At 44.3% G+C, this 21,148-nt stretch overlaps 2 protein-coding genes across 2 annotated transcripts; one reads left to right on the top strand and one right to left on the bottom strand.

The window, feature by feature from the left end:
* Positions 1-2,202: 2,202 nt before the first annotated feature.
* gan (gigaxonin) lies at positions 2,203-15,259 on the bottom strand. Its single transcript, XM_071547359.1, has 13 exons — positions 15,188-15,259; positions 14,226-14,412; positions 13,879-13,993; positions 13,410-13,760; positions 11,621-11,689; positions 11,323-11,474; positions 10,002-10,123; positions 9,724-9,836; positions 8,236-8,385; positions 7,054-7,190; positions 5,553-5,687; positions 5,033-5,142; positions 2,203-2,566 (listed from the first exon to the last, which is right to left on the bottom strand). Exons 2-13 carry the CDS (start codon positions 14,408-14,410, stop codon positions 2,391-2,393), a joined length of 1,815 nt encoding a protein of 604 aa, XP_071403460.1. The 5' UTR covers positions 14,411-14,412; positions 15,188-15,259; the 3' UTR covers positions 2,203-2,390.
* Positions 14,268-19,302, top strand: acd (ACD shelterin complex subunit and telomerase recruitment factor). Its single transcript, XM_071547360.1, has 2 exons — positions 14,268-14,327; positions 16,635-19,302. Exon 2 carries the CDS (start codon positions 16,754-16,756, stop codon positions 18,494-18,496), a length of 1,743 nt encoding a protein of 580 aa, XP_071403461.1. The 5' UTR covers positions 14,268-14,327; positions 16,635-16,753; the 3' UTR covers positions 18,497-19,302.
* The last annotated feature ends 1,846 nt before the right edge of the window (positions 19,303-21,148 follow it).

Genomic DNA, 21,148 nt, shown 5'->3' with positions numbered 1-21,148 from the left:
GGCGATGGGAAGCGCGAATATATACCTCAGCGGGGGGGCCCTCCGAGCGGACCGGTCCCGGTGCTGTCGAGTGGCCCGAGAGTGATTAGCTGCTACAGAGGCTTCACTTCGGTTATTGTTGCATGTCGGTGTGTACGTACGTGTGTGTGTGAGGTGTGTGTTCCTCTTCTGAAGTGTGTGTGTGTGTTTCGACTAGGGTTTGACAGATATAGCGGCAATACTTTTGACCTTAAATATTGGAAATTGGCCAGTGAGGTTTGTTTGATCACATTTTTTTTTCTTATTTTCACTTATAAGGTTAGGATAGGTAAGCCTGTTCTGTCTTTCCAACATCTACTTGCTATAGAATTGATCAGTGGGTAACACTTTACAATAAGGGTACAGTTAACTAATTGTCTGGTAATAATTTACTAATTGTGTTCATGTTGACTAAGGTATTAATTTATACATTATTTAATAGTTTATAAAGATGACTATTAAATAATGTATACATGCTTAATAAGCATTAATTAATTAATGTACCCTTATTGTAAAGTGTTACCGATCAGGGCCACACTGGTTGTCTATGGGAAGCCCTTAACCTGAAGTTATTTTCATATGATTCCACACAGGTATATATGCATATGTTAATACAATTTTGTAGGAAATGCTGGATACGTGCAAATTTGGGGACATTTTTGGCATGATAATAGTCAAAGTTAAAGATTTTTTATATTAGCCATCAGCAACTGCAATCCAAAAATATCGGCCTTGAAAAGCCGCTATCGGTCAAACCCCAGTCTCCACGCTATAGGATCTGTTTGAGTCCTGTTCCGCTTGTGTGTGTTCCTTTTCTGACATTACGAGAGGTGTGTGTGTGTGTGTGTGTCAACACCGTGTGAGTTGTACGAGTTCCAGTATGTGTGTGTGTGTGTGTGTGTGTGTTTTCTTTCTCTACCTTGCATGTGCCGCCTCTGAGCCGAGGACGGACAGCAGCAGCTGTAACTCACACAGAACAAACGGGGTCGACGGATGCCAAAACCGTACTGACTGGAAAAGCCGGGTCAGGGGTCACGGAGGCAGCAAAAACGCATCCAGCGACTTAAGAGTGTGTCGCTCTACGGCAAAGTCTATTTCTGAACCGGCTGGGGGGGCCCCCGGAGAGCCTGGACCCGCGACAAAACCCGAAACATCAAGTTTAAAGCGCTCAAAACCTGCGTACATTCAGTGTGTGTGCATAGGATAAATATCTGTGAATGTGATCTATTCAGTAGACAGTTAACAGTAAAGGCGACATAGCATTTTTTTTTACAGTGCGGATACTGTAACTAAAGGAACTACGCTTTCTGACTCTGTGAATGACATTATTGTATTTCATGAACTGTCTTCCAGTGACTCACGGCTTTTAGGTCTTCCGAGGAAAAATCCACCCTCCATACTCCTACACGGTTACATATCATCAGTGTGTGATGTCTCATGCATTCCAGGAGTTATGTTGTGCCAACTGATTTCCTACATTTCCCAGAATGCCTTTTGACAAACCCCTAGAGAGCAGTTGCTGCTTTCAGCTGTTGGTTTTACGTGTAGCTGAAGAGCGATAGTGATAGTGATAGCGATATCGATAGCAGAGCGACAGTTTGTACGGTTCACGAAAAGCGAGTGTTGCCTCTTACTCCAAATACATGTCTTTGTAGCTGCATTGCATTCTGGTCTATTGAGGCTACTGTCGGTGAAGAAATTGGTCTCTCTGCCTCTTCTACGATGGATTTCTCCCTGTATGATTGTTGAATGCTGGTGCAAAAATGGCAGCTCTGGAAATGCGAGGGACGTCGCCAGTAGCCGTTTCTGCCCTGTTGCTAACAGTGTTAAAGTGTTTAAGGGTGGATTTTTCCTTTCAGTGCTGGCATCATAATGAAATTAAATAAAATGCTTCCTCTGAAATGTCCATCATGCTTACTCTGATGTAATAACGCGGCCGTTGATTCGTCAAGCGTTATTTACCGTCTCTAAAACCCCTCGCCGAGCAACAGACGACCAGTAAACATTAAAAACAACAGGGAATGTCGGTAAAAGAAACCTTAAAATAAAGCAAACCCCATGTTATTGGAAAAAGAACAACGAAAAAACCCATACCAAAGTTAATAAAAAAATTGCGATAAAACCAGTCATGATAAAAACCGTCTAGATAAAATCGCCCCGGCATAGAGTCCGCAAGGAAAAAAAAAAAAAAAAAAAAATTTAAAATCTCTGTTATTTCCCTCCCCCCCCATATGGAGAGTTACCATCCTCACTACCTAACAGCTACAATCCTTTTAGTGTTCTCGCATTTGTCCCTATAACCAGAAAGAGGCGGAAAAGTTCCAGTGTGCAAAAAAAGTGTGTGTGTGCGCGGAGGGCGGCGCCCCGGGCCCCTAAGTGACCCTGACCCTGAACATGCCCTGCTTCAGCTGGAGGCGGAACAGGCGGCAGTTGGCGATGCGCAGGGCGGCGCAGGCCGTCTTGGAGAGGTCGCTGGTCAGCATGGGCTTGGTGCGGTGCCACGTCCCCGTGCTGCGCCGGAACTCGCGGATGTAGTCGAAGCTCGTACCTGGGGGGGGGGGGGGGGGCGGGGGGGGGGGGGGGGAGACGTCCGTGAGCGTTTGGGATGAGAGGAAACATTTAAAAGGAATAGTTCAGCCCCCCCCAAAAAAATGAAAATTCTGTCATCATCTCCTCCCCCTCATGCCAGTTGAAACACAGGTGAAGTTTGTCCATATAACACACAGGGAGGCTGCAGCACAACTCCATAGCAGCCTTCTCCAAAACAACTGAAGTCAGTGGGGACCTGTTCTTCAGAGTTCCAAAAAGACCTACAGTATATTTACACCATCATTTAGAGCAAATCTGAACTACAGCTTGATTGATTTGCGACAAATAATGGTGTATAGGTCTTTCTATTCACAGTGTGATTGTTTGGCTGTTTTTTGTTTTGGAATTCTAAAGAACAGGTCCCCATTGACTTCAGTTGTTTTGGAGAAGGCTGCTACCAAGTTGTGCTGGCGACCTCCCTGTGTGTTATATGGACTAACACATTTCACCTGTGTTTCATTTGGCATGAGGGTGAGTAGATGATGAGAGAATTTTCATTTTTGGGTGAACTATTCCTTTAATAATCCCCGCGGGGGAATCGAGTGGTTGCAGCGGCAAATGGTAATAATAGGATACAGGAAAGAGAAGAATAGGATATAAATGGGGATTTAGCAAAATGGGATGGGTTAAAGAGTAACTAAACTCCAAACCCCTCTATAGAGTACAACAGGTGGTGACGTCACCTGGAACCAAAGATCAACCAATAGCAGATGGCAATGTCAGTAGCATGCTTTTTACCATAGTAGAACATACTTTCACAAAAAAAGAAAAAAATGGAATATGAAAATATACCAAAAATATTAAATATATTCAGTGTGAAATAAGTGAAAATATTTTTTTAAAGAATCAAAATGCATGCAATATATAATAAATTATAGGGGCAAATTTACAAAAATGTGCACACATTTACAAAAATGTACATTGTGTGCACATTAGCAGGTCTACAGAAGCAGTAGTGGATTTGAGGATGGATGTGAGGGGATGTCTTCCCCCTTGAAATGAAAATTGTCAAAAAGCATCCCCTTTATAACACTGCCATCCCCCTTTCATCCCTCTTTATGGCACAAAGATATCATTTAATCAAGAAATGTGTAAGCCACTTATTAATGATATTTAATCATTTTAAAGAATATAGCACATCTGGAGTTCACAGCAAATCCGAGGGCGGGGGGGTCACACGCACCTGCATTGATACGGATGCATGTTTTTTTATTGGTTGATGGCACAGCAAAACCTGCAACCTGGCTATGACACCTTGAGGACATTATTTTGGCTATTATAAACGGGCTGGTGGGCAGGTAGGTCTGCAGGACTACAGTGTGAGAAACGTCAGAAGTCATAATGATTATTTTCTATAATTTAGCCTACACTGTTTGAAGTGGGGAAAAAAAGAAACAGAGATTAAACAGAGATTAGATAGCTAGTTGACATTTTAACACCAAAATTATATTAATGAAGAAAAAAACAAACATTAGGCCATACATTAAGCTACATTTCATCCTCAGTGGGATGTTGCCAGGCAACAAAATAAACAGGAAGTCAAGATTAACCTAGTTTGAATTTTGTTGTTCAAGTGGCAGGTAGTCACCGTCAAAGGGAGGAAGCCCTTTGTGTGTCGTTCTCATGTAAACCCAAAGAAAATTTGACTAAGGATCACAGGACTTAGAGCACAAAGGTGTTTACAGCGCTATGTGCTGAATTTTGTGCAGTGGCTCCTCATTTGATTACTGCAATGCAGTAACTCCAACATCCCTAACTTGCATGTCTTTTGAGTATAGCATTGAATATACCTTTGTGCTGTTACAATATAAACAAAAGGGTAAACAGCTGGCCCCCTACCCTCCATGCTGTCGCCACTATCAAATTGTTTGTCTCCATAAGGACCCCAACATCCCCCTGGAAATTTGTGTACAAATCGACTACTGTACAGAAGGATATATATACATACATTAAGTGTCTAGGTGTGCAGACATGCGCTAAACAAAAGCATTTCCTTACCTTATCAAATTCAGTATTTTCAATTTACATAGGCAGATAATGTATGTGCAGGATGTGCAGATTTGGATATGCACATTAGCTGTTCACCTCATCAAAACCCCAGATAGAGGAACCAAGTGGACAGAAAAAGTGACAATGTGCAAAGGTGCGTGTCCACCGTTGTCTATTTACAACTGAATAGCAGAATCTGGAGAGGCAGACACTGTGGAAAATGTTATGCATGTTGTGTGCCCAATATATAGCAGCTCACTTTAGTGTTGGAATTCTACAGAAAACACTGGAACATTATCCTACAATATCATACCAGACAAAGCATCATGAAAACACTTAAGAATACTGAAAATTACTAAAATCACGAATCTCACGGATTGATATACTGACATTGCTGCAACCCTGCTGTTTCCTGTTGCAGTGTGTGTTAACTCACCAGTGTCCAGGTCTCCAACTACGTAGATGCTGGCTCCGATGGGCACCGCTCCGTAGACGAAGGACGAGCTGGTCTGGATGCACAGGTTCTGGTCGTCCAGGTACATCCACCTACACACGCCATACAGCACCAGGTATGGGTACAAATATTTCTCTCAACATTACCTGCAAGTCATTCCATTTACTTAGATACTGTAGCTGGTGGAGAAGCCTTTGAAACAGCATTTAGACCATGGGGGGGGACACTAAAACTCTTAATTGAAACCCAGATTCTGATCAAAATGTCTCATTAGAATCAGTTCAGGTTAAGGTCTTCACATAGACAACCAGTGTAATATTGATCAATTCTACAATAAATATATAATCAAACAAACTGCATCATATCGGAGATGGATGACACTGACTGATTGTGCCAATTGTGGACAAACAAAACCTCTTTGGCTGGGGCATGACTCGTAATCATAAGGAGATTAGTTCTAAAAACAAAAATAGTCCCTTGGAAGCAGTTTTTCCATACTGACCTCCTCATCTCGTCGTGGTAGAACTCAGACTTGCAGGTTGTCATGTGTCTTTGCTCCGGGTTTTCGTTCTCTTGGCTTCTCACCCCGCCAAACACATACAGCTCCTGGCCGACGCCACACGCCACCGAACCAAACCTTAGCAGGGAAACCGTCATCATGTCAATGTCAATTCAGAGATGTAAAAAGCAAGCAAGTAAGTTTATAGACTTACAATCACAATATGCTTCATACTTTAGGCCAGGCATGGCGTAATATGGGACCTATGACTAGTTTTAGTCCAAAGTCTTGCAGAAGAATGAGAACAAGGCAATATGATGGTCCAAATGTATTGAGATAAAAGCAGGAATGATTCTTTCCAAACCATGAAAGACAAAACTGGTTTGATTTCGGCGACAATTCTTAACTGGAAGAAGGCGAGGCTTGAGTTAGCTTCTTAAAATGTTGCTCAGAATTCATGTGTGGGTCAAAAATGGCCACTAGAAAAAGAGGAACTGTTAAAGGCACGATATCACGCAGCTCCTAAAGGGCTCAGTGTCTGCCTGTCTATCTGTACCTGGTGGTTTTGATTACGATCTCTACCTGTCTGCTTCTGTATTAAATGGAATGACCGAACCATGAAACCTCTTACCCCTCAATGTGACTACATAAAAGGAAAAAAAAATCAAAATGTCACAGGTTCCCTTTAATGTTAAATTGCCTTCTTAAATCTTGAGGGAATCCTGGGGGGAAAAAAATAAACATTCAAGGGAGAAGTAAACCCAAAGACTGCGAATGTTTCTTCACTTCCGCTATGACTAACAAATGTACACGGTGTGACTAAACACCCCCCTTGAGGACTACTTTGTCTTCCTCAGCAACATTCTAATCTCTCTGTATCACTGGGGTGGTGATATTTGAGGGAAGTCAAACCAAAACTAAAACCGACAGTTCCTGGGAGGAGGGTAACGGTGACGCCGGACATGCGTTTCGCTTCCTGTTGCGCAAAGTTCAAGTTTCGAGTTCAAGTTTTGATTTGGGTAGCAAGTAAAAATAGCATGAAACTAGGGATGCAACTAACGATTATTTTCATTGTCAATTAATCTGTCGATTATTTTCTCGATTAATCGATTAGTTGTTTGGTCTATAAAATGTCAGAAAATGGTGAAAAATGTGGATCAGTGTTTCCCAAAGCCCAAGACGACGTCCTCAAATGTCTTGTTTTGTCCACAACCCAAAGATATTCAGTTTACTGTCATAGAGGAGGAAAGAAACCAGAAAATATTCACATTTAAAAAGCTGGAATCAGAGAATTTTTACTTATTTTTCTTAAAAAATGACTCAAACCGATTAATCGATTATCAAAACAGTTGGCGATTAATTTAATAGTTGACAACGAATCGATTAATCGATTAATCGTTCAAGCTCTACATGAAACTAATCATTATATCTTTAATGATCAGAAAGGACCGGATGACAAAGACGAAGAGAACCAACAGCTAAAGCAGTCGGAGATGATGTTTACCTCCGCTCTTTCAGGGGACAGAGGCCGGTCCACTGCTGGGTCTTCGGGTCGAAGCATTCAACAGAGTCGTACAGCTTCCCGTAGGAGCCTCCGCCCATGGCATAGATCTTCTTATTCATGGTAGCGTAGCAGCCGACCTGAAGGTGGAGAGGAAGACATAAAGGTTCATTGTGGCGAATTAATAACTTCGGTACATTCTCTGGCATTGTCCAAGGTCTCTCTGCTTTCTGGTCAAGAGTTAGGATGATGGGACTCCCTGTGAAGCGTCTGATCCTCATGATGAAGTCATTGACGTCATTGAAGTTAGAACTCAACGAAATACACATGAAGAGGATCTGCTTGAGTTTATTAAGAACATGGGCGTCCTTAGAGACTGTTATGACTCCTCTAGCCCCGGGCACACTAGATGATTATCGGGCTGATTATCACCACATTTGGACATTCCGACAATCGGGAGGGGAATTCCAGATGTGAGGCTCGGTCGGGAACAACGGTCCAAGCGGATTATCTCGTAACGTGAAGCGATTTCAGTCTGAACCACACCGATCGACTCGCGGGCTGATGACAATTTACATGCTTGATATTTCTTGACCCGATGTCCGGATGAGTTCTGAAGTGCGGGTTGAGCACGGATTCAACCCGAGAGTGGAGACCCGCCGATAGCCAATGAGAGCCCGGTTTACAGCGCGGTGAGGTGGAAGAGTTCTAATAAGAAGTTAAATTAGTGATAATAATTTGGGATAATAATTTGGGAGTGCCTGTCCTACAATAAATTCAAGGTACAAGCCTAACTTACATGCCTTTTTTTTCCTCACCTCCAGCTCTACTGAACAGTATCCGGCCCACGTCAACCGCCTCTGTCCAGCCACGGCTTTACTCAAAAGCTCTTTGTGCTTTGTCTTTGTTTTTGTTCCAGTACTACGTATTTATTCAGGTTGGATCACGCGAGTTCCCGTGGGATTAGAGGTCCTGATGTCAGCGACGTATCGGGAATAAACAGGATAATCTCTGTTATGTTGTTCAGTGCGTGACACACCGTCCTGCCTAATCATCTAGTGTGAGCAATTAACATAGAAAGCTCCACTTTGTGGGGAGAATATTGCTTCCCTGTGTTCTAGGGTGTTTCCATCTCCATATTCCATGTTCTATTACTCTGTGTGTGTGTGTGTGCGTGTCTCCTACCTTGCGGACCATAGTCATGCTGGTCTGCAGTTTCCAGGTGCTGAAGTGAGGGTCAAACACTTCGACGGTGAGCAGCTCTATTTCTTGGTTCTCTCCTCCCAGGACATAGATCATGCCGTCCAGCTCCGCCACGCCGAAGTTTTGGCGGGCCTGGGTAGATCAGAGACAAAGGCCGTCAAAGGACTGCAACGGCCCACATGTCTGACAACACCTAAGGCCTTCTGGGTCAAATGCTGCATTCAAGTCACGTGGGGAAGACGGTAGATTCGAGCTTTCCACTTCAAAATATGATTCACCCCAGGTTTCAGTCGGTAAATAAGACTAGAAAGTACCCTTCATCTTATCCTTCGGAGAGTTTCATTTCTTCCTGTGGGTGTCAAGTGACCAAATCAAAGGAAGGCGTCGTGTTTACTGTGATAAACAAGTTACAAATTCGCAAAGAGAAAATGCTTATCTCTTGAGGATCACCCGTGGGTGCTCTCTCGGTTGCCTTTATCATCTTTCCCCAATTCATTCTCTATGGAGCAGCGTCAGCCTTTCCTTATCTCTTGAGGATCACCCGTGGGTGCTCTCTCGGTTGCCTTTATCATCTTTCCCCAATTCATTCTCTATGGAGCAGCGTCAGCCTTTCCATCTTGATCTTGCCTTTCCATAGGTTTGTGTTTTCATTCTCTTTCATTTTCTGACTTTAGGGGAAAGAATTGTTTGCGTTCTCAAATATTGAGTGTTCAACAACAACAACAATTAACATAAAAATTGAGCGGTATTTCCCTTTGAATAGGCCAAGATTTGCTTGATAAATGTTAACAGGTGACAGAGTTGGTAGGTTACAGTAGGTTACAGGAGTTGAAACTGGCCCTTTTAGCATTTGGCGCTGTACTGCAACAGCACTGACACCTTGTGGCTGCGAAATGAAATACTGAAAAAAGTCACAAAGGACAGAACATGGCTGCAGAAATGCACTCTGGATACAGTGACTGAGACTATATATGAGAATATATCAGAGCAATATCAGAGAAATCTAGTTTGCAAAAGTACTCAGCCCCTTTTCTCACTTTGACTATAATGTCAAAACATTTCATAACATGTAGTATTCATTCTAAAGGATTTCGAAAAAAACCCCAAAACAATCTTTTAAAACATGCTCTAATTTTACCTTTGTTTATAGAAAGTCTAATACCAGCTACAGTGCATCTTAATGGGAATTTGGGGTGTTTATTGCTTCAAAATGCTAGAGCACAGTATGGAATACCAGTGTTTCTTATGGATGGAGCAGAAAAAATAAACTACCATCCCTATATATATACAGTATATATGTACATGGATGCCTGATCAGTGCACTTTCTCTTACTCTTAGTCCAATTTTACTATGGAAGTCAATGAAGAAATTGGAAAGTGTCCCCTGTGTATGTTTATATACTGTGATGGAACGCTGATTCCGGCTTCTGGAACCACATGAATACGAGTATTATAAGCAGGTTAGTATACCTGTATCATGGGGGGTATGGGGCTCCAAGTGTTGGACTCAGGGTCGTATCTCTCTCCGCTGTCCAGGACTGTCTTGTGCTCGTCCATGCCGCCCATCACGAACAGGTAGCCCTCTGATTGGACGGGAATCAGGAGGTTATTACAGGCTTATTTGCCGGACAGATGCAATAAACCTTTTCCTACTGAGTAGTAACTATGAGAATTCTTGCTAGATTCGTGTTGTGCATCGTTTCAGGCTCGGTGGATGAATTTCTTGGTTTCTAGGTTCGAGCACCCACCGGCGGCGACCACCCCGTGGCTCAGGCGGGCGACGCTCATCGGCTGCAGCTCGATCCAGGCCTGCCTGTTGGCGTCGTACAGCGGACACATGCAGCGCGTCGCCGCCGTCGGCTTCCTGCTTCTGTTCGGGGGGGGGGAAGAAACCAGCAGACCGGATGCGAGATCTGGGTTAACTCTAACCTCTTCCTCTAGTCCTGACCACATTTCACCCGTCGATACCAACTAGATTTTCTTCCCGGCATTGATTTCACAAAAAAAAAAAAGTCCTCCCTCTGTAGTCGAGGGGAAGTTACTGAAATCTGCTGCTGCTGTAGTGTTCGGCTGCAATGAAAGCTGCAGACCCTAGTGCTGCTTTAAGTACTGGGGTTCAAACGATATGGGCTTTTAAAGGTTGATTCTGCTATTTTTGGAATGAAACTGCTGACAGCTGATATTCAGTATCTTTAAATGAGATCCTTTTCATGCTTAAGCAATTCCATGAATATACAAGTATTCAGTGTTTGCCCTAGAATTTATTCTTGGCAGGGTGGAAAAGCCTCTGAAACACTATTTACAACCATGGGACACTAGAACTCAAGATGATGATAAATAATAATAATAATAATAAAACATGCATAATTGTGTGTAGACCAATCAAAATGTTGCATTAGAATAAACTCAGGTTAAGGGCTTCCCATAGACAACCAGTGTAGTATTGATCAATTCTACTATAAATATGCAATCAATCAACCTGCATCATGTCAGAGGTGGACGACACTAGGGCTGAACGATTTTGAAAAAATATCTAATTGCGATTATTTTGACTGATATTGCAATTGCGATATGATTTGCAATATTAGAGGGAATGATCATTTTTACATCATTATTCTCATTTTCATTGAAAAACTTATTAAAATGATTACGGTGTGAATTTTGCGGGGATCTGTACCAAACAAAGATGTTTTCTTAAGTCTGTAGAATACGATGTGTAGGCCAGGACATCTCTGCAGCACCACAATATTTCATTTAAAATGCTATTTTGACACATTTCACCTTTAACAAATATTGCGCCTCCTGCGATTTGAAAATTGCAGTAGGCCATATTGCGATTTCGCTAAAATTTCGATTAATTGTTCAGCCCTAGACGACACTGACTCACTGGACCATTTCCAACTGTTAATAAAAGACTGCATATTGGTCTTGGAGTAATATAATTGGGCAGCAACAATCCCTGCTCTCATTATCAATCTCAATGAAGCAATGGACTCCTGACTGCTCCAGTGGAACAGACAGATCCACACAAACGCATACAAACACAAACAAGACGGGATGGTAGCTCACTTGCGCTCCTCTCCCCCCGCGAGCACGATGCACTCGGAGTAACCTCGGGGTTTGAAGGCGGCCAGGAGCGCCTCGCCCTGCGGCTGAGCGTCCCCTAGCGCCGGCTGGCAGTGCTCCCTGATCACCTCCCTCATCAGCGGCTCTCCTGTCGCCTGGGCCGGGGGGATCACATGCAACAGGAACCGGGGGGTTAGCTGCTGCGTTAACTTCCACAAGCTGGTTCTTAAAAGTAGCAGTTGCTTCAAAAACAACATGAATGAATTGACAAATATCATGAAATGTGACTGCTTTGAGATACCTGTTCTCTCAGATAGCTCGTATCCAGGCCCTGCAGCCACACTGCTGACATCACTTCCTTCATGTGTACCTGGAAATATGAATGCAACCAGAATAACTTCATGGCTTCACATCGCTTAACAATGAAGAGAAAAAAAAAATCATTCTTTTCTGTTTTTTTGCTATAACTTGTCACATAAAGGCATATATTTCCCATTTCTACATGTTCAAACATTTATGTCGTGCCCTACTAAGATAGATGAGAAAGAGATTGCGCTTCTACAATTGATATCTTGATGAAGAGTGTTGGACCAAAACACTCTGAATTCCATAGAAAATGTTTAAAGTCTAAATGTACAATTACTTACATTGGACTATGTTTAGGGGTTGAGATCCAATATTTAACACAACAGTAAACAAATATACAATTTACAATTACAATTTCCCATTTGGCAGACACTTTTATCCAAAGCGACGTATGCATGAGATTTTAATACAACACAAGCAAGGATCTAGTCAGGAGAGAACAACGAGAGTAAGTGCCATAACGCTAAGTTCTGGTCCAACAGGACATAGGTGCTATGCAATGCATAGAATGCATACAGTGCATAGAGTGCATAGAGGCAGATAAAGAGTTTTTGTTTTTTTTGCGTTACACAGTCCATCAGGAGAGGTGTTCCCTAAAGAGCTGGGTCTTTAGCCTTTTCTTAAAGATTGAGAGGGACTGCGGATCGAATGGAGTTTGGTAACTCATTCCACCACCAAGGAACCACAGAAGAGTAGAATCTGGCTAGAGACTGGGCCGGTTGAAGACCAGATGCCAGCCGCCGCGTTCTGGATCATCTGCAGAGGTTAGAGCGTACATGCCGGGAGCCCTGCCAGTAAGGAGTTGCAGTAGTCAAGGCGTGATATTACAAGAGCCTGTACTACGAGTTGTGCTGCATGTTCAGACAGGTAGAGTCTGATCTTCCTGATGTTGTACAGGGGAGGGCAGAAGCCACATGCTCCTTAAAGGTTAGTTGGTCATCAATCATGACACCCAAGTTTCTGGCAGACTTTGCGGGAATGAGCTGAGCTGATTGGAGCTGGATACTGATCTGTTGTTGTACAGAGGGACTGGCTGGGATGACAAAGAGCTCAGTCTTTGACAGGTTAAGCTGAAGGTGGCGTTCCTTCATCCATGCCGAGATATCGGCGAGGCATACCGATATCCGTGCCGAGACTGTGGGGTCGTCTGGCGGGAACGAGAGGAGGAGCTGGGTGTTGTCAGCATATGAATGGTATGAGAAGCCATGTGAGCGGATGACTGCACCAAGTGATATAGATATAATAGTCTAACTCTAGTTGAAAAACTTAACTTTAATCCCATGTGGTGACTCACTTCATGATGAATTACAAATGCAATCCGTTTAAGTTAAAGAGGAACTAAACCCCAAACCCAAATCTGGGGTGAAGCCTGACACCTAATGGTGAAAAGTAGGGTATAGCCATCTGCTATTGGCTGGTCTTTTTGCCAGGAGATGTCACCTTCAATAGAGTACAACAGGTGGTGACATCACCTGGCACAAAGGCCAGCCAATAGCAGGTGGCTAGTTCAGTACCCCACTTTTCATCAGTAGGTGTCAGGCTTCACCACAGATTTGGGTTTGGGGTTTAGTTCCTCTTTAATGAGCAATTTATAAATTAACACTCAAAATCTGCTCATGTCTCTTTATTGACGTTTCACACGGCACCTGCTTCAATACACAAAAAAACCCACTGAAGATGGGTAGGGTGACATATGAAACATGTACACCAAAGGCGTCACCCACCCTGCGATCCTCCGGGTCGTGGCCCAGCCAGCGCACCGCCGCCTCCAGCACGTGCCTCTCGTTGCCCACGTTCAGCTTCTCCATGGCCAGCACCTCGCGGAGCCGGTCGGGCGGCAGCTCGCGGAACTCCTCGGTGAGCGACACGTCGCGGAAGTGCGTCTGCAGGTAGTCGGTGGCGGCGTGGTGCACGTGGTACAGGCAGTAGTGCAGGGAGAAGAGGCGGATGCCGATGCAGTTGTCGGCCGTGATGCAGCTCTCCAGGAACTGGCAGCAGAGGTGCTTGAGGTCGGTCAGGAGGAGCAGGTCGGACGCCTGCACCATGTCCTGGATGGTCTCCTCACTCAGGCTGATCTGTGGGTGTGAAGTAGACACACACACATAGATAGTGAGACACAGGGACAAAGAGAGTGCAAATGGATATAAAACCTGTGCCTTTTTCCTTGAAATCAATGAGGGAATCAATACTCACTTCACCACTGAAGATGTAGTCCAGGATCTGTTTCATTATGGGCATAGAGACTCCCTGCAGCTCGATTCTGTACATTGACCCATCTTCCTTTGGAGGATTGTAGTTCAGCTTGGTCCTATCGCATGAAATCATCAACAGAATCAAATATAACGTAGGATGGATAAGTGATAATGACTAGATAAGGTGCAGCACTGACATTCTTGGCATTGTAAAAAAAAAAAAGGGACACACCCATGATGGTGACACCGCCATTGTAAACACAAGCCAAAGATAGCAAATGCAAGATAACATCTGGGTGAGTGTGACAAAGCCAGAACAAAAAAATAGCTATGTCATGGTTCTCTGACCTGACGTAGGGGCTGGCAGCTGCCAGGATGTTCTTCTGGACGGGAAGTTCCTCTCCGTCCACCACCAGCAGCGCGTCATGAAAACATTGCTCTTGCCAGAAGGTGCGAAGGACCCTGAGGAGTTTCTGGGAATGTTGTGGGTCGGAAACCTTCGATCCAGATGCACTCCCTCCCGAATCGGGCATGTCTAGGCGCGAGTAAGAGCCCCGATACGTTCTGTTTACTAAGAGACCATCACGCTGAACTCCATTAAAAAAAAATCTGGTTGCTGTTGTTTACCGGCAAACGTACCTGGTAGAACGTGATTTAGGACCTTTTACACATCGTTCAGGTTCACTCTTCAATTCGGCATGCACTAAATACACCACGCAACACTTATTTCAATAAGAATTCGACTTTTAGAACGGGTTCGCCTGCTACTGCCAAAATGTTCAACCCAAATACACCACAGTGGGCGGTAGTGAGCAGTGTGAACCATTTCTAAAACCTAAAATGCGAAATAAAGTGCTGCTTTGCGAATCATTTGTATGCCGAACTTTCCAGAAAACAATAACGATTGATAAAGGTTTCAAATCGTGTCCTACCAGGTATGTACCTTTGCCGTTAAGCAAGGCAATATTAAATTGGCAGATTTTTGAATGGAGTTTGGTAACAAGTTCTCGCCATACAAAAGCAAACAGCACGTATAGGGGCTGGGCTGGTAGCAAACAACAGACATGTCGCTATAAGCACTTCTTTGGTTAATCGATTTGATATAGCATGATAATAGTGACAATTGCGTGGTTTCAGACAAAGGTAGGCTAACGTTAGATAGCATGCTAAATAAACTGCTCGGTAGCAGCTAGCAATGTTAGGTAACGTTAGCACCGGTACAGTTCAAGAGTGTCATTCGTTCAAACTTGTCATGTCATGTTTTGCATTTTGACAGTTGCAGTTTAGGTTTTTTAGGTATCTCAACTTACCTTCAGACTAAGAACAAGGCGCGTCACTCTCTCCTCTACTGTACTTGTGCGCACACACTGTACCTTAGTATCCAGCCAGGAGAAAATGAATCACTTCGAGAATGTTGTAAACAGACGCGAAGAAGACATGTGCCGCATTCAGTACCATATGAAAGATGGTAGATACGAACTTCCCATTGCCCCTCCCATCCTATTCCCATGTGTCTGAAACTGCTCTCGAAACTACAGTTCACCTCCGCTTTCAAATGGTAAATACTAGACATTACTATTCACCTCAGCTTTCAGCAGGTAAATACTACTTGGAAACTTGGGGTTTGGAGATAGACTTCAATTTCTCCAACTTAGTTAATTCTGGCATCGCAATCAAGGGCCTGCGATTAGGTTTGTAGTTGTCATTTCAATGTTTTGCTGTAAATCATGTATTCAAATGTGAAAAGCTGATCAGGAGCAACAAAAGTCTACAGAAAACTTCAATCGTGACGTTTTTTGGCGGCTTCAAACGAGTTGGAACAGCCAGTCGTTACACCGGTTATTCACATTGAACGTGAACGCAGCATCAACTAGACGTTTGAGCAAGTGCGTAGTAGCAACGTTCGAATACTTTAATTCTCACCTGCTTGCTAACCACCGTGAAGAAATTGCCGTATAACAGAGATTATTTCGTAAAATGTGACATTGAATATACTGTATTTTCACGATAAATGAAATGATTAGTTAAGATAAATAAAATGGCTTCGCATATTTATTGTCTAGACTTCGAAATGGCTATGGGAAGGGTAAAGTGGAAAGAAACGGAACAGGGCCACAGTATGAAAACACTGAGTAAAGCTTGCCAGAATAAACATAATAAAATATCCGGTAATAATTTCAAAATAAAACTCTTCTTGACCAACAAGTGTTGCTGCTCTTCTGAGTAATTAAACGTTAAAAAGTAAAACTAAGAATATATTTGATGGTGACTCTGTACTAAATGATCAAACGTCCTTTTCACAGCATATATTCATAGCCATACAGGCCGGTGCAAGATGTTGTTTATAGGTTGCGCTTTTATTTTGAAGGCCAAATCGCCTCAATTCCTTTATTATTCGGGTTATCTCTGGGTAACTTGACGCAACTGACGCAGCCTAACTTTGGACAAACATGAGACACGAACATTATTATGCTATTTCTGGCTACATACGGCCAGCCAAAGTTAATGGATCTGACTGTTAAACTACTCGAAACTGGGGACTGATGACGGAATAGCGTAATCTAAAACTACAAATCCGTGGAGAAGACCAGCACTCGCAAAGTTTTTTCCGTTTTAACGATCTGGTTAGTGCTTTTAACGACCTGGTTAGTGTTTGTCGTGTTAAATAATAAAATCAGCATGTAATGAATGGTGGTTAATTAGGTGTTATCTCTCGTTTTTCACTCCCTCGGTAATGATTGTCCACTCACTGCTTAGTTTTCATCACAGCGGGACTTGCAGTGGGGAGGAACCGTAGAGCATGTAGTAAATGTTTCCCTGACGGAGTATAACTGGAGACGCACTATATTTTGGAACTGACAGATTAGTCCACGAGCATGCCTCGAGCTTCTAGGACCAGACTGGACCCGTGGATAGAGACTATGATCCTGAGCCATGGCAGTGAGCAGGGGGGCACCACTGGGCGGCTGAAGGCTCATGTTATTGGGGTGGGTCAGATGTCTCTGTCCCAGGCCCAGGGGTCAGAGGGCCCCCCCGGCCTGCTCTTCCTGTCCGATGGGGCGGTCCAGATCCCCGCCGTCCTGACCGAATCCGCCTGGGAGCATCTTCAAGAGCAAGAGGACCGCGAGTGTTTCTCCAGCCTGGTCAACACCACGGTGTGCGTCCACGCCTACCGCCTGCAGTTCCACATGGCCCCGGAACAGACCCGGTGCAGGTTCTACCTCTCGGTGGGCGAGCTGGCCACGACATCGGCCGGGCCCGTCAAAGACAGCACCCCTTGCTGCACGATCCTCCCCTCGGTCCGCTCCAAGATCTCCAAAACCTGGAGGGCCCTGGCGGGTCGGGACCCGCCCGAGTCTCAGGAGAGCCAGTGCCAGTTGGATCTGTCGGAGCTGCTGGGCGAGTGGCGTCACGACTGCCTGCAGGCCGTGCTGGACGACGTGCGGGACAGGCTGAGGAGCCGCCCCGCCACCCCGCAGCCCTCCACCTCGTCATGCGACCCGCCCCTGCCCCGGAACGAGGCGTGCACCGCCACAGGTTGGGACGCCGACCGGGTCAGGTACAAGGGAGCGGAGCGTTTCAGCGTCCCGGTTAGCTTTCTTCTCATCCCGGAAGAAGTGTCATTGAACGAGGGAAGCGAGACCCTAAGCGGACTCCTTGTCGTCTCTGAGGGCGGAAAGACAGATTCCCCACTCGCCCGCCAAGACCCGGAGACCGTTGAGCCATCTGCTGACGATTCTGAATTGCGGACAGCCAGGCCGGCGGCTTTCGAGAGAAGTCCTCAAGCCAGCTCTCCTCTTCCTGAGGCGAGCGTGCTGAGCGAGGACTTGGTGGCAGGGATGATGGACTGCGACCCCGGGCCTTTGTCCAACCCTTGGGACATCTTCCCTCCGCCGGGTGAGATGCTCAGTACCTCCTCCTGCTCTGACGGGTCCGTGACCCCGGAAGTCCCGCCGCCGCCGCCGCGCCAGTCTCCGCTCGATCCCGTCCGATCCCTGCCGGGTCCCGCCGCCATGGTGACCAGCACTCAGCTTCCGGCCCGCGGCTCGGGCGATTCCCAAACGTCGGAGCGAAGCAAAGGCGAGCACAGCTTCCTCCCGCCGTACCAGAAGCCGCAGCCCTCGCCCGTCCTCGCTCCCGCCTCCGGTTCTTCTTCGTCTTCGTCGACCTCCGCGAGTCAGCCGGAATCGAGCGCCGCGCCTTTAAATCTGTCGCCCGTTTCGGACCGAGAGAAACGGGAATGCCAGAGGGAATGTAGGAAGGCGAAGAGGAAGAGGGGCGAGCCCACGCCGGATGCTTTGACCACCTTGGAGGAGGAGGAGGAGGAGGAGGACGCTCAGACGGCCTGGAGCCCTCCGTCTTGGCTCTTCGAAAGTCAGGCGCTCTCCAGGGAGGAAGTGGCGAGGAGCTTCAGGAAGGACAAAGTGGCGGCGAGCGTCCCGAGGAAGACCCCTACGGCACATTGCGACGGCTCCCGATTCTCTTATTCGTACCGAGTTTCCGGCCAAAGCCTGCAGGACTTCAGCAGGTTTGAAGTCGCAGACGGCTTGGTCCACTGGGCAGTGAAGTATCTCGTCGCTCCGAAGCAGACGGACAGTCCGCCCGAGTTGGTTTCTTAAGCAAAGGAGCGGGACCCTCTTGCAGGCTTATGGTTGATGGTTCCTCACTTGAGTTCCGGTTTGTTTGAAGGAGCCTGTTTCCCGGGGCAGGACAGGACATTGTTCATTGGGTCGCAAGCTGAAATGTCTAAGGAACTCCTGTGCAACACGTCAGGCCTGGAGTCACTTCACTGTGAATTCATTCAGTTCAAAATGTTAATAGACTCTATAGTTCATCTGTTATTGTTTGACCGTTCATTTTCAGTTAGTTTTCAGGATTAGGGCTGCAACTAACGATTATTTTCATTGTCGATTAATCTGTCGATTATTTTCTCGATTAATGGATTAGTTGTTTGGTCTATAAAATGTCAGAAAATGGTGAAAAATGTGGATCAGTGTTTCCCAAAGCCCAAGATGACGTCCTCAAATGTCTTGTTTTGTCCACAACCCAAAGATATTCAGTTTACTGTCATAGAGGAGGAAAGAAAGCAGAAAATATTCACATTTAAGAAGCTGGAATCAGAGAATTTTGACATATTTTTCTTTAAAAAAAAAACGATTAATCAATTTTCAAAATAGTTGGCGATTAATTTAATAGTTAACAACTAATCGATTAATAGTCGCAGCTCTATTCAGGACGTTCCATATCACAATCCCCTCATCCCAAAAGATATTCAGAACTAAATTTTGTAAGAAAATCAACATCTTGGAAAGTGAAATGTATGCAGCCATGTTTGGAATATGCACCTCTGACTCAGGGCTTTCCACATGCTAATGTTAAGTGCAGCTATGTTTAACTGAGTCTGTTTTGCTATGTTATGTCTTAAACACTGAATAAAAATCCTGTGATTTGTAAAAATATACTCCGGTTATATTTAAGTTTAAAAGTTCCATATAAGTTTGTGTTGCTATTTTAAGAATAAAAAAGGTTTCTCTTTGTCCAGAAGATGTCGCCAAATACTAGACGTATTCTTGACTAGGATAAATGGAAGGGATAGGAATTGGATGAATTGGTTAAATACAAACCATAAATGCAAAGATAGAACATGATAAAAACAGATTTCAATGGACACTAGGTCAGAATCTCAACTATTTCAAACCTTTTAGTACATTTTCAGGATGGAATATACAATATCTGGGATTGTAAAGCTTTAGCTGATGCTCTTATCGAGGATGATAGGTGTCAACGGTGGAATGAAATTGGCCTACATTACATTACATTACGTCATTTAGCAGACGCTTTTGTCCAAAGTGACTTACAAGAAGTGCATTTTGTCAACAGTAGTGAAACCAACTGTGCATCACGTAGTCTTCATCAGCTAAGCCTTTTAATAGGAATAAGTAGCAATAGTAGAATCAGAGTTGTTGTTTTTTTTTTACAGTGAGAACATTGCAGAGGATACCAGTGGATTGAGAAAGTGTCATTAGTGCAGTGGTGCAATGGTGGTTCAGGTGCACTGAGGTGTGTGTGTGTCTGTAAAGATAAAGCAGAGTAAATATAAAGCAGAAATTACCAGAAATCTATTTGGAAGATATATGTAATAACAAAAAAAATCCCATCATTGGAGCATTCAGGACCAAAGTTCCCTCCAAACTGATAATTTGGTGACTTGCGTCTATTTATACTGTAATTCCAAATAAACATCAACAGTTTATGGAAGTTTTATAGTGTCAGATGAGGATTGATGATTAGATGCAGGGACCTTTCCATAGCTTAGAGTTTTAGTAATTTGACTCCCCTGCACTCTAGACATAACTGCAATTTTTTGTTCTGTAAACTATCACAGAGTTGATTAGTCTTGCAGTCTAGTCTCAACACCAGGATAGCTGTTTAGTAGCCCTCTTAGAACCGGTCCCCATAGGCCTATAGTCAAGGTCTAAGCCTATGAGTACCACACAACAAAATGATTGTTAGTTAGATGTTCTTGCAGCAATGTAAAATGTGACATTCCTCTTTTCTTTCCGTGGGATGTGGATGGATTGTCCCAGCATCTGCCCGTAGAAAAAAGCCCGATCAAATTGACCCGCATGCTCCGGGGCGACATGTCTCATAGTTGCATGTTAGTTTTGGTTTATTTATTAATGAGTCACCGTCTGCATGAGAGAGGAAGAGAAAAGAGACCCGACTTCTGAGTTTATCCACTGAAAGCTCAAAACTCCTAATGTAAGCAGGAGCCAGCTGTGCGCACTTGTAAAGTTGTTATAATCCTCCTTCGCCCTATAAACAGGAAAATACATAATATAAAGCATCATGCTCGCATCCACAAATAATATACTGTCCGTGTTGTCCTTGTAAGGCAATACAGTCCCGACTGCTCCCATGCAGCTGCTGGGAGAATAATTAAAAAACGCCGTGTGTAATTTTGTCATGCTTTCGGAACGGGATATGTTAGAAATATGAAAGCAATATTCCAGGCTGTGACCATATTGTGTGACCAAATCCATCCACTGAGGGGAAAAAAAGGAGATTTTGAAGGGTTTTAGCATGCAGACAGAGCGTGGGCGTCAATTAGGTTTGGTTCCTGCCATACTTAAGCCCATATGAGTCCAGATTGGATCTTTTTTTATCATTATAATGGAGAGTAGAGATGAAGGAAAAAATCACCAGAAATGTATTTGGAAGCCATATAAATCATCAGGGCGCATTCAGAATCAATGTTCTGAATACTGATA

This window comes from Centroberyx affinis, unplaced genomic scaffold (genome assembly GCF_046629955.1).
Source record: "Centroberyx affinis isolate AG114_WGS23_722 - 3 ecotype Tasmania unplaced genomic scaffold, CSIRO-AGI_Caff_v1 ptg005840l_1, whole genome shotgun sequence".
NCBI classification, from domain to species: domain Eukaryota; kingdom Metazoa; phylum Chordata; class Actinopteri; order Beryciformes; family Berycidae; genus Centroberyx; species Centroberyx affinis.
This window is presented reverse-complemented; position numbering and strand designations above follow the sequence as displayed.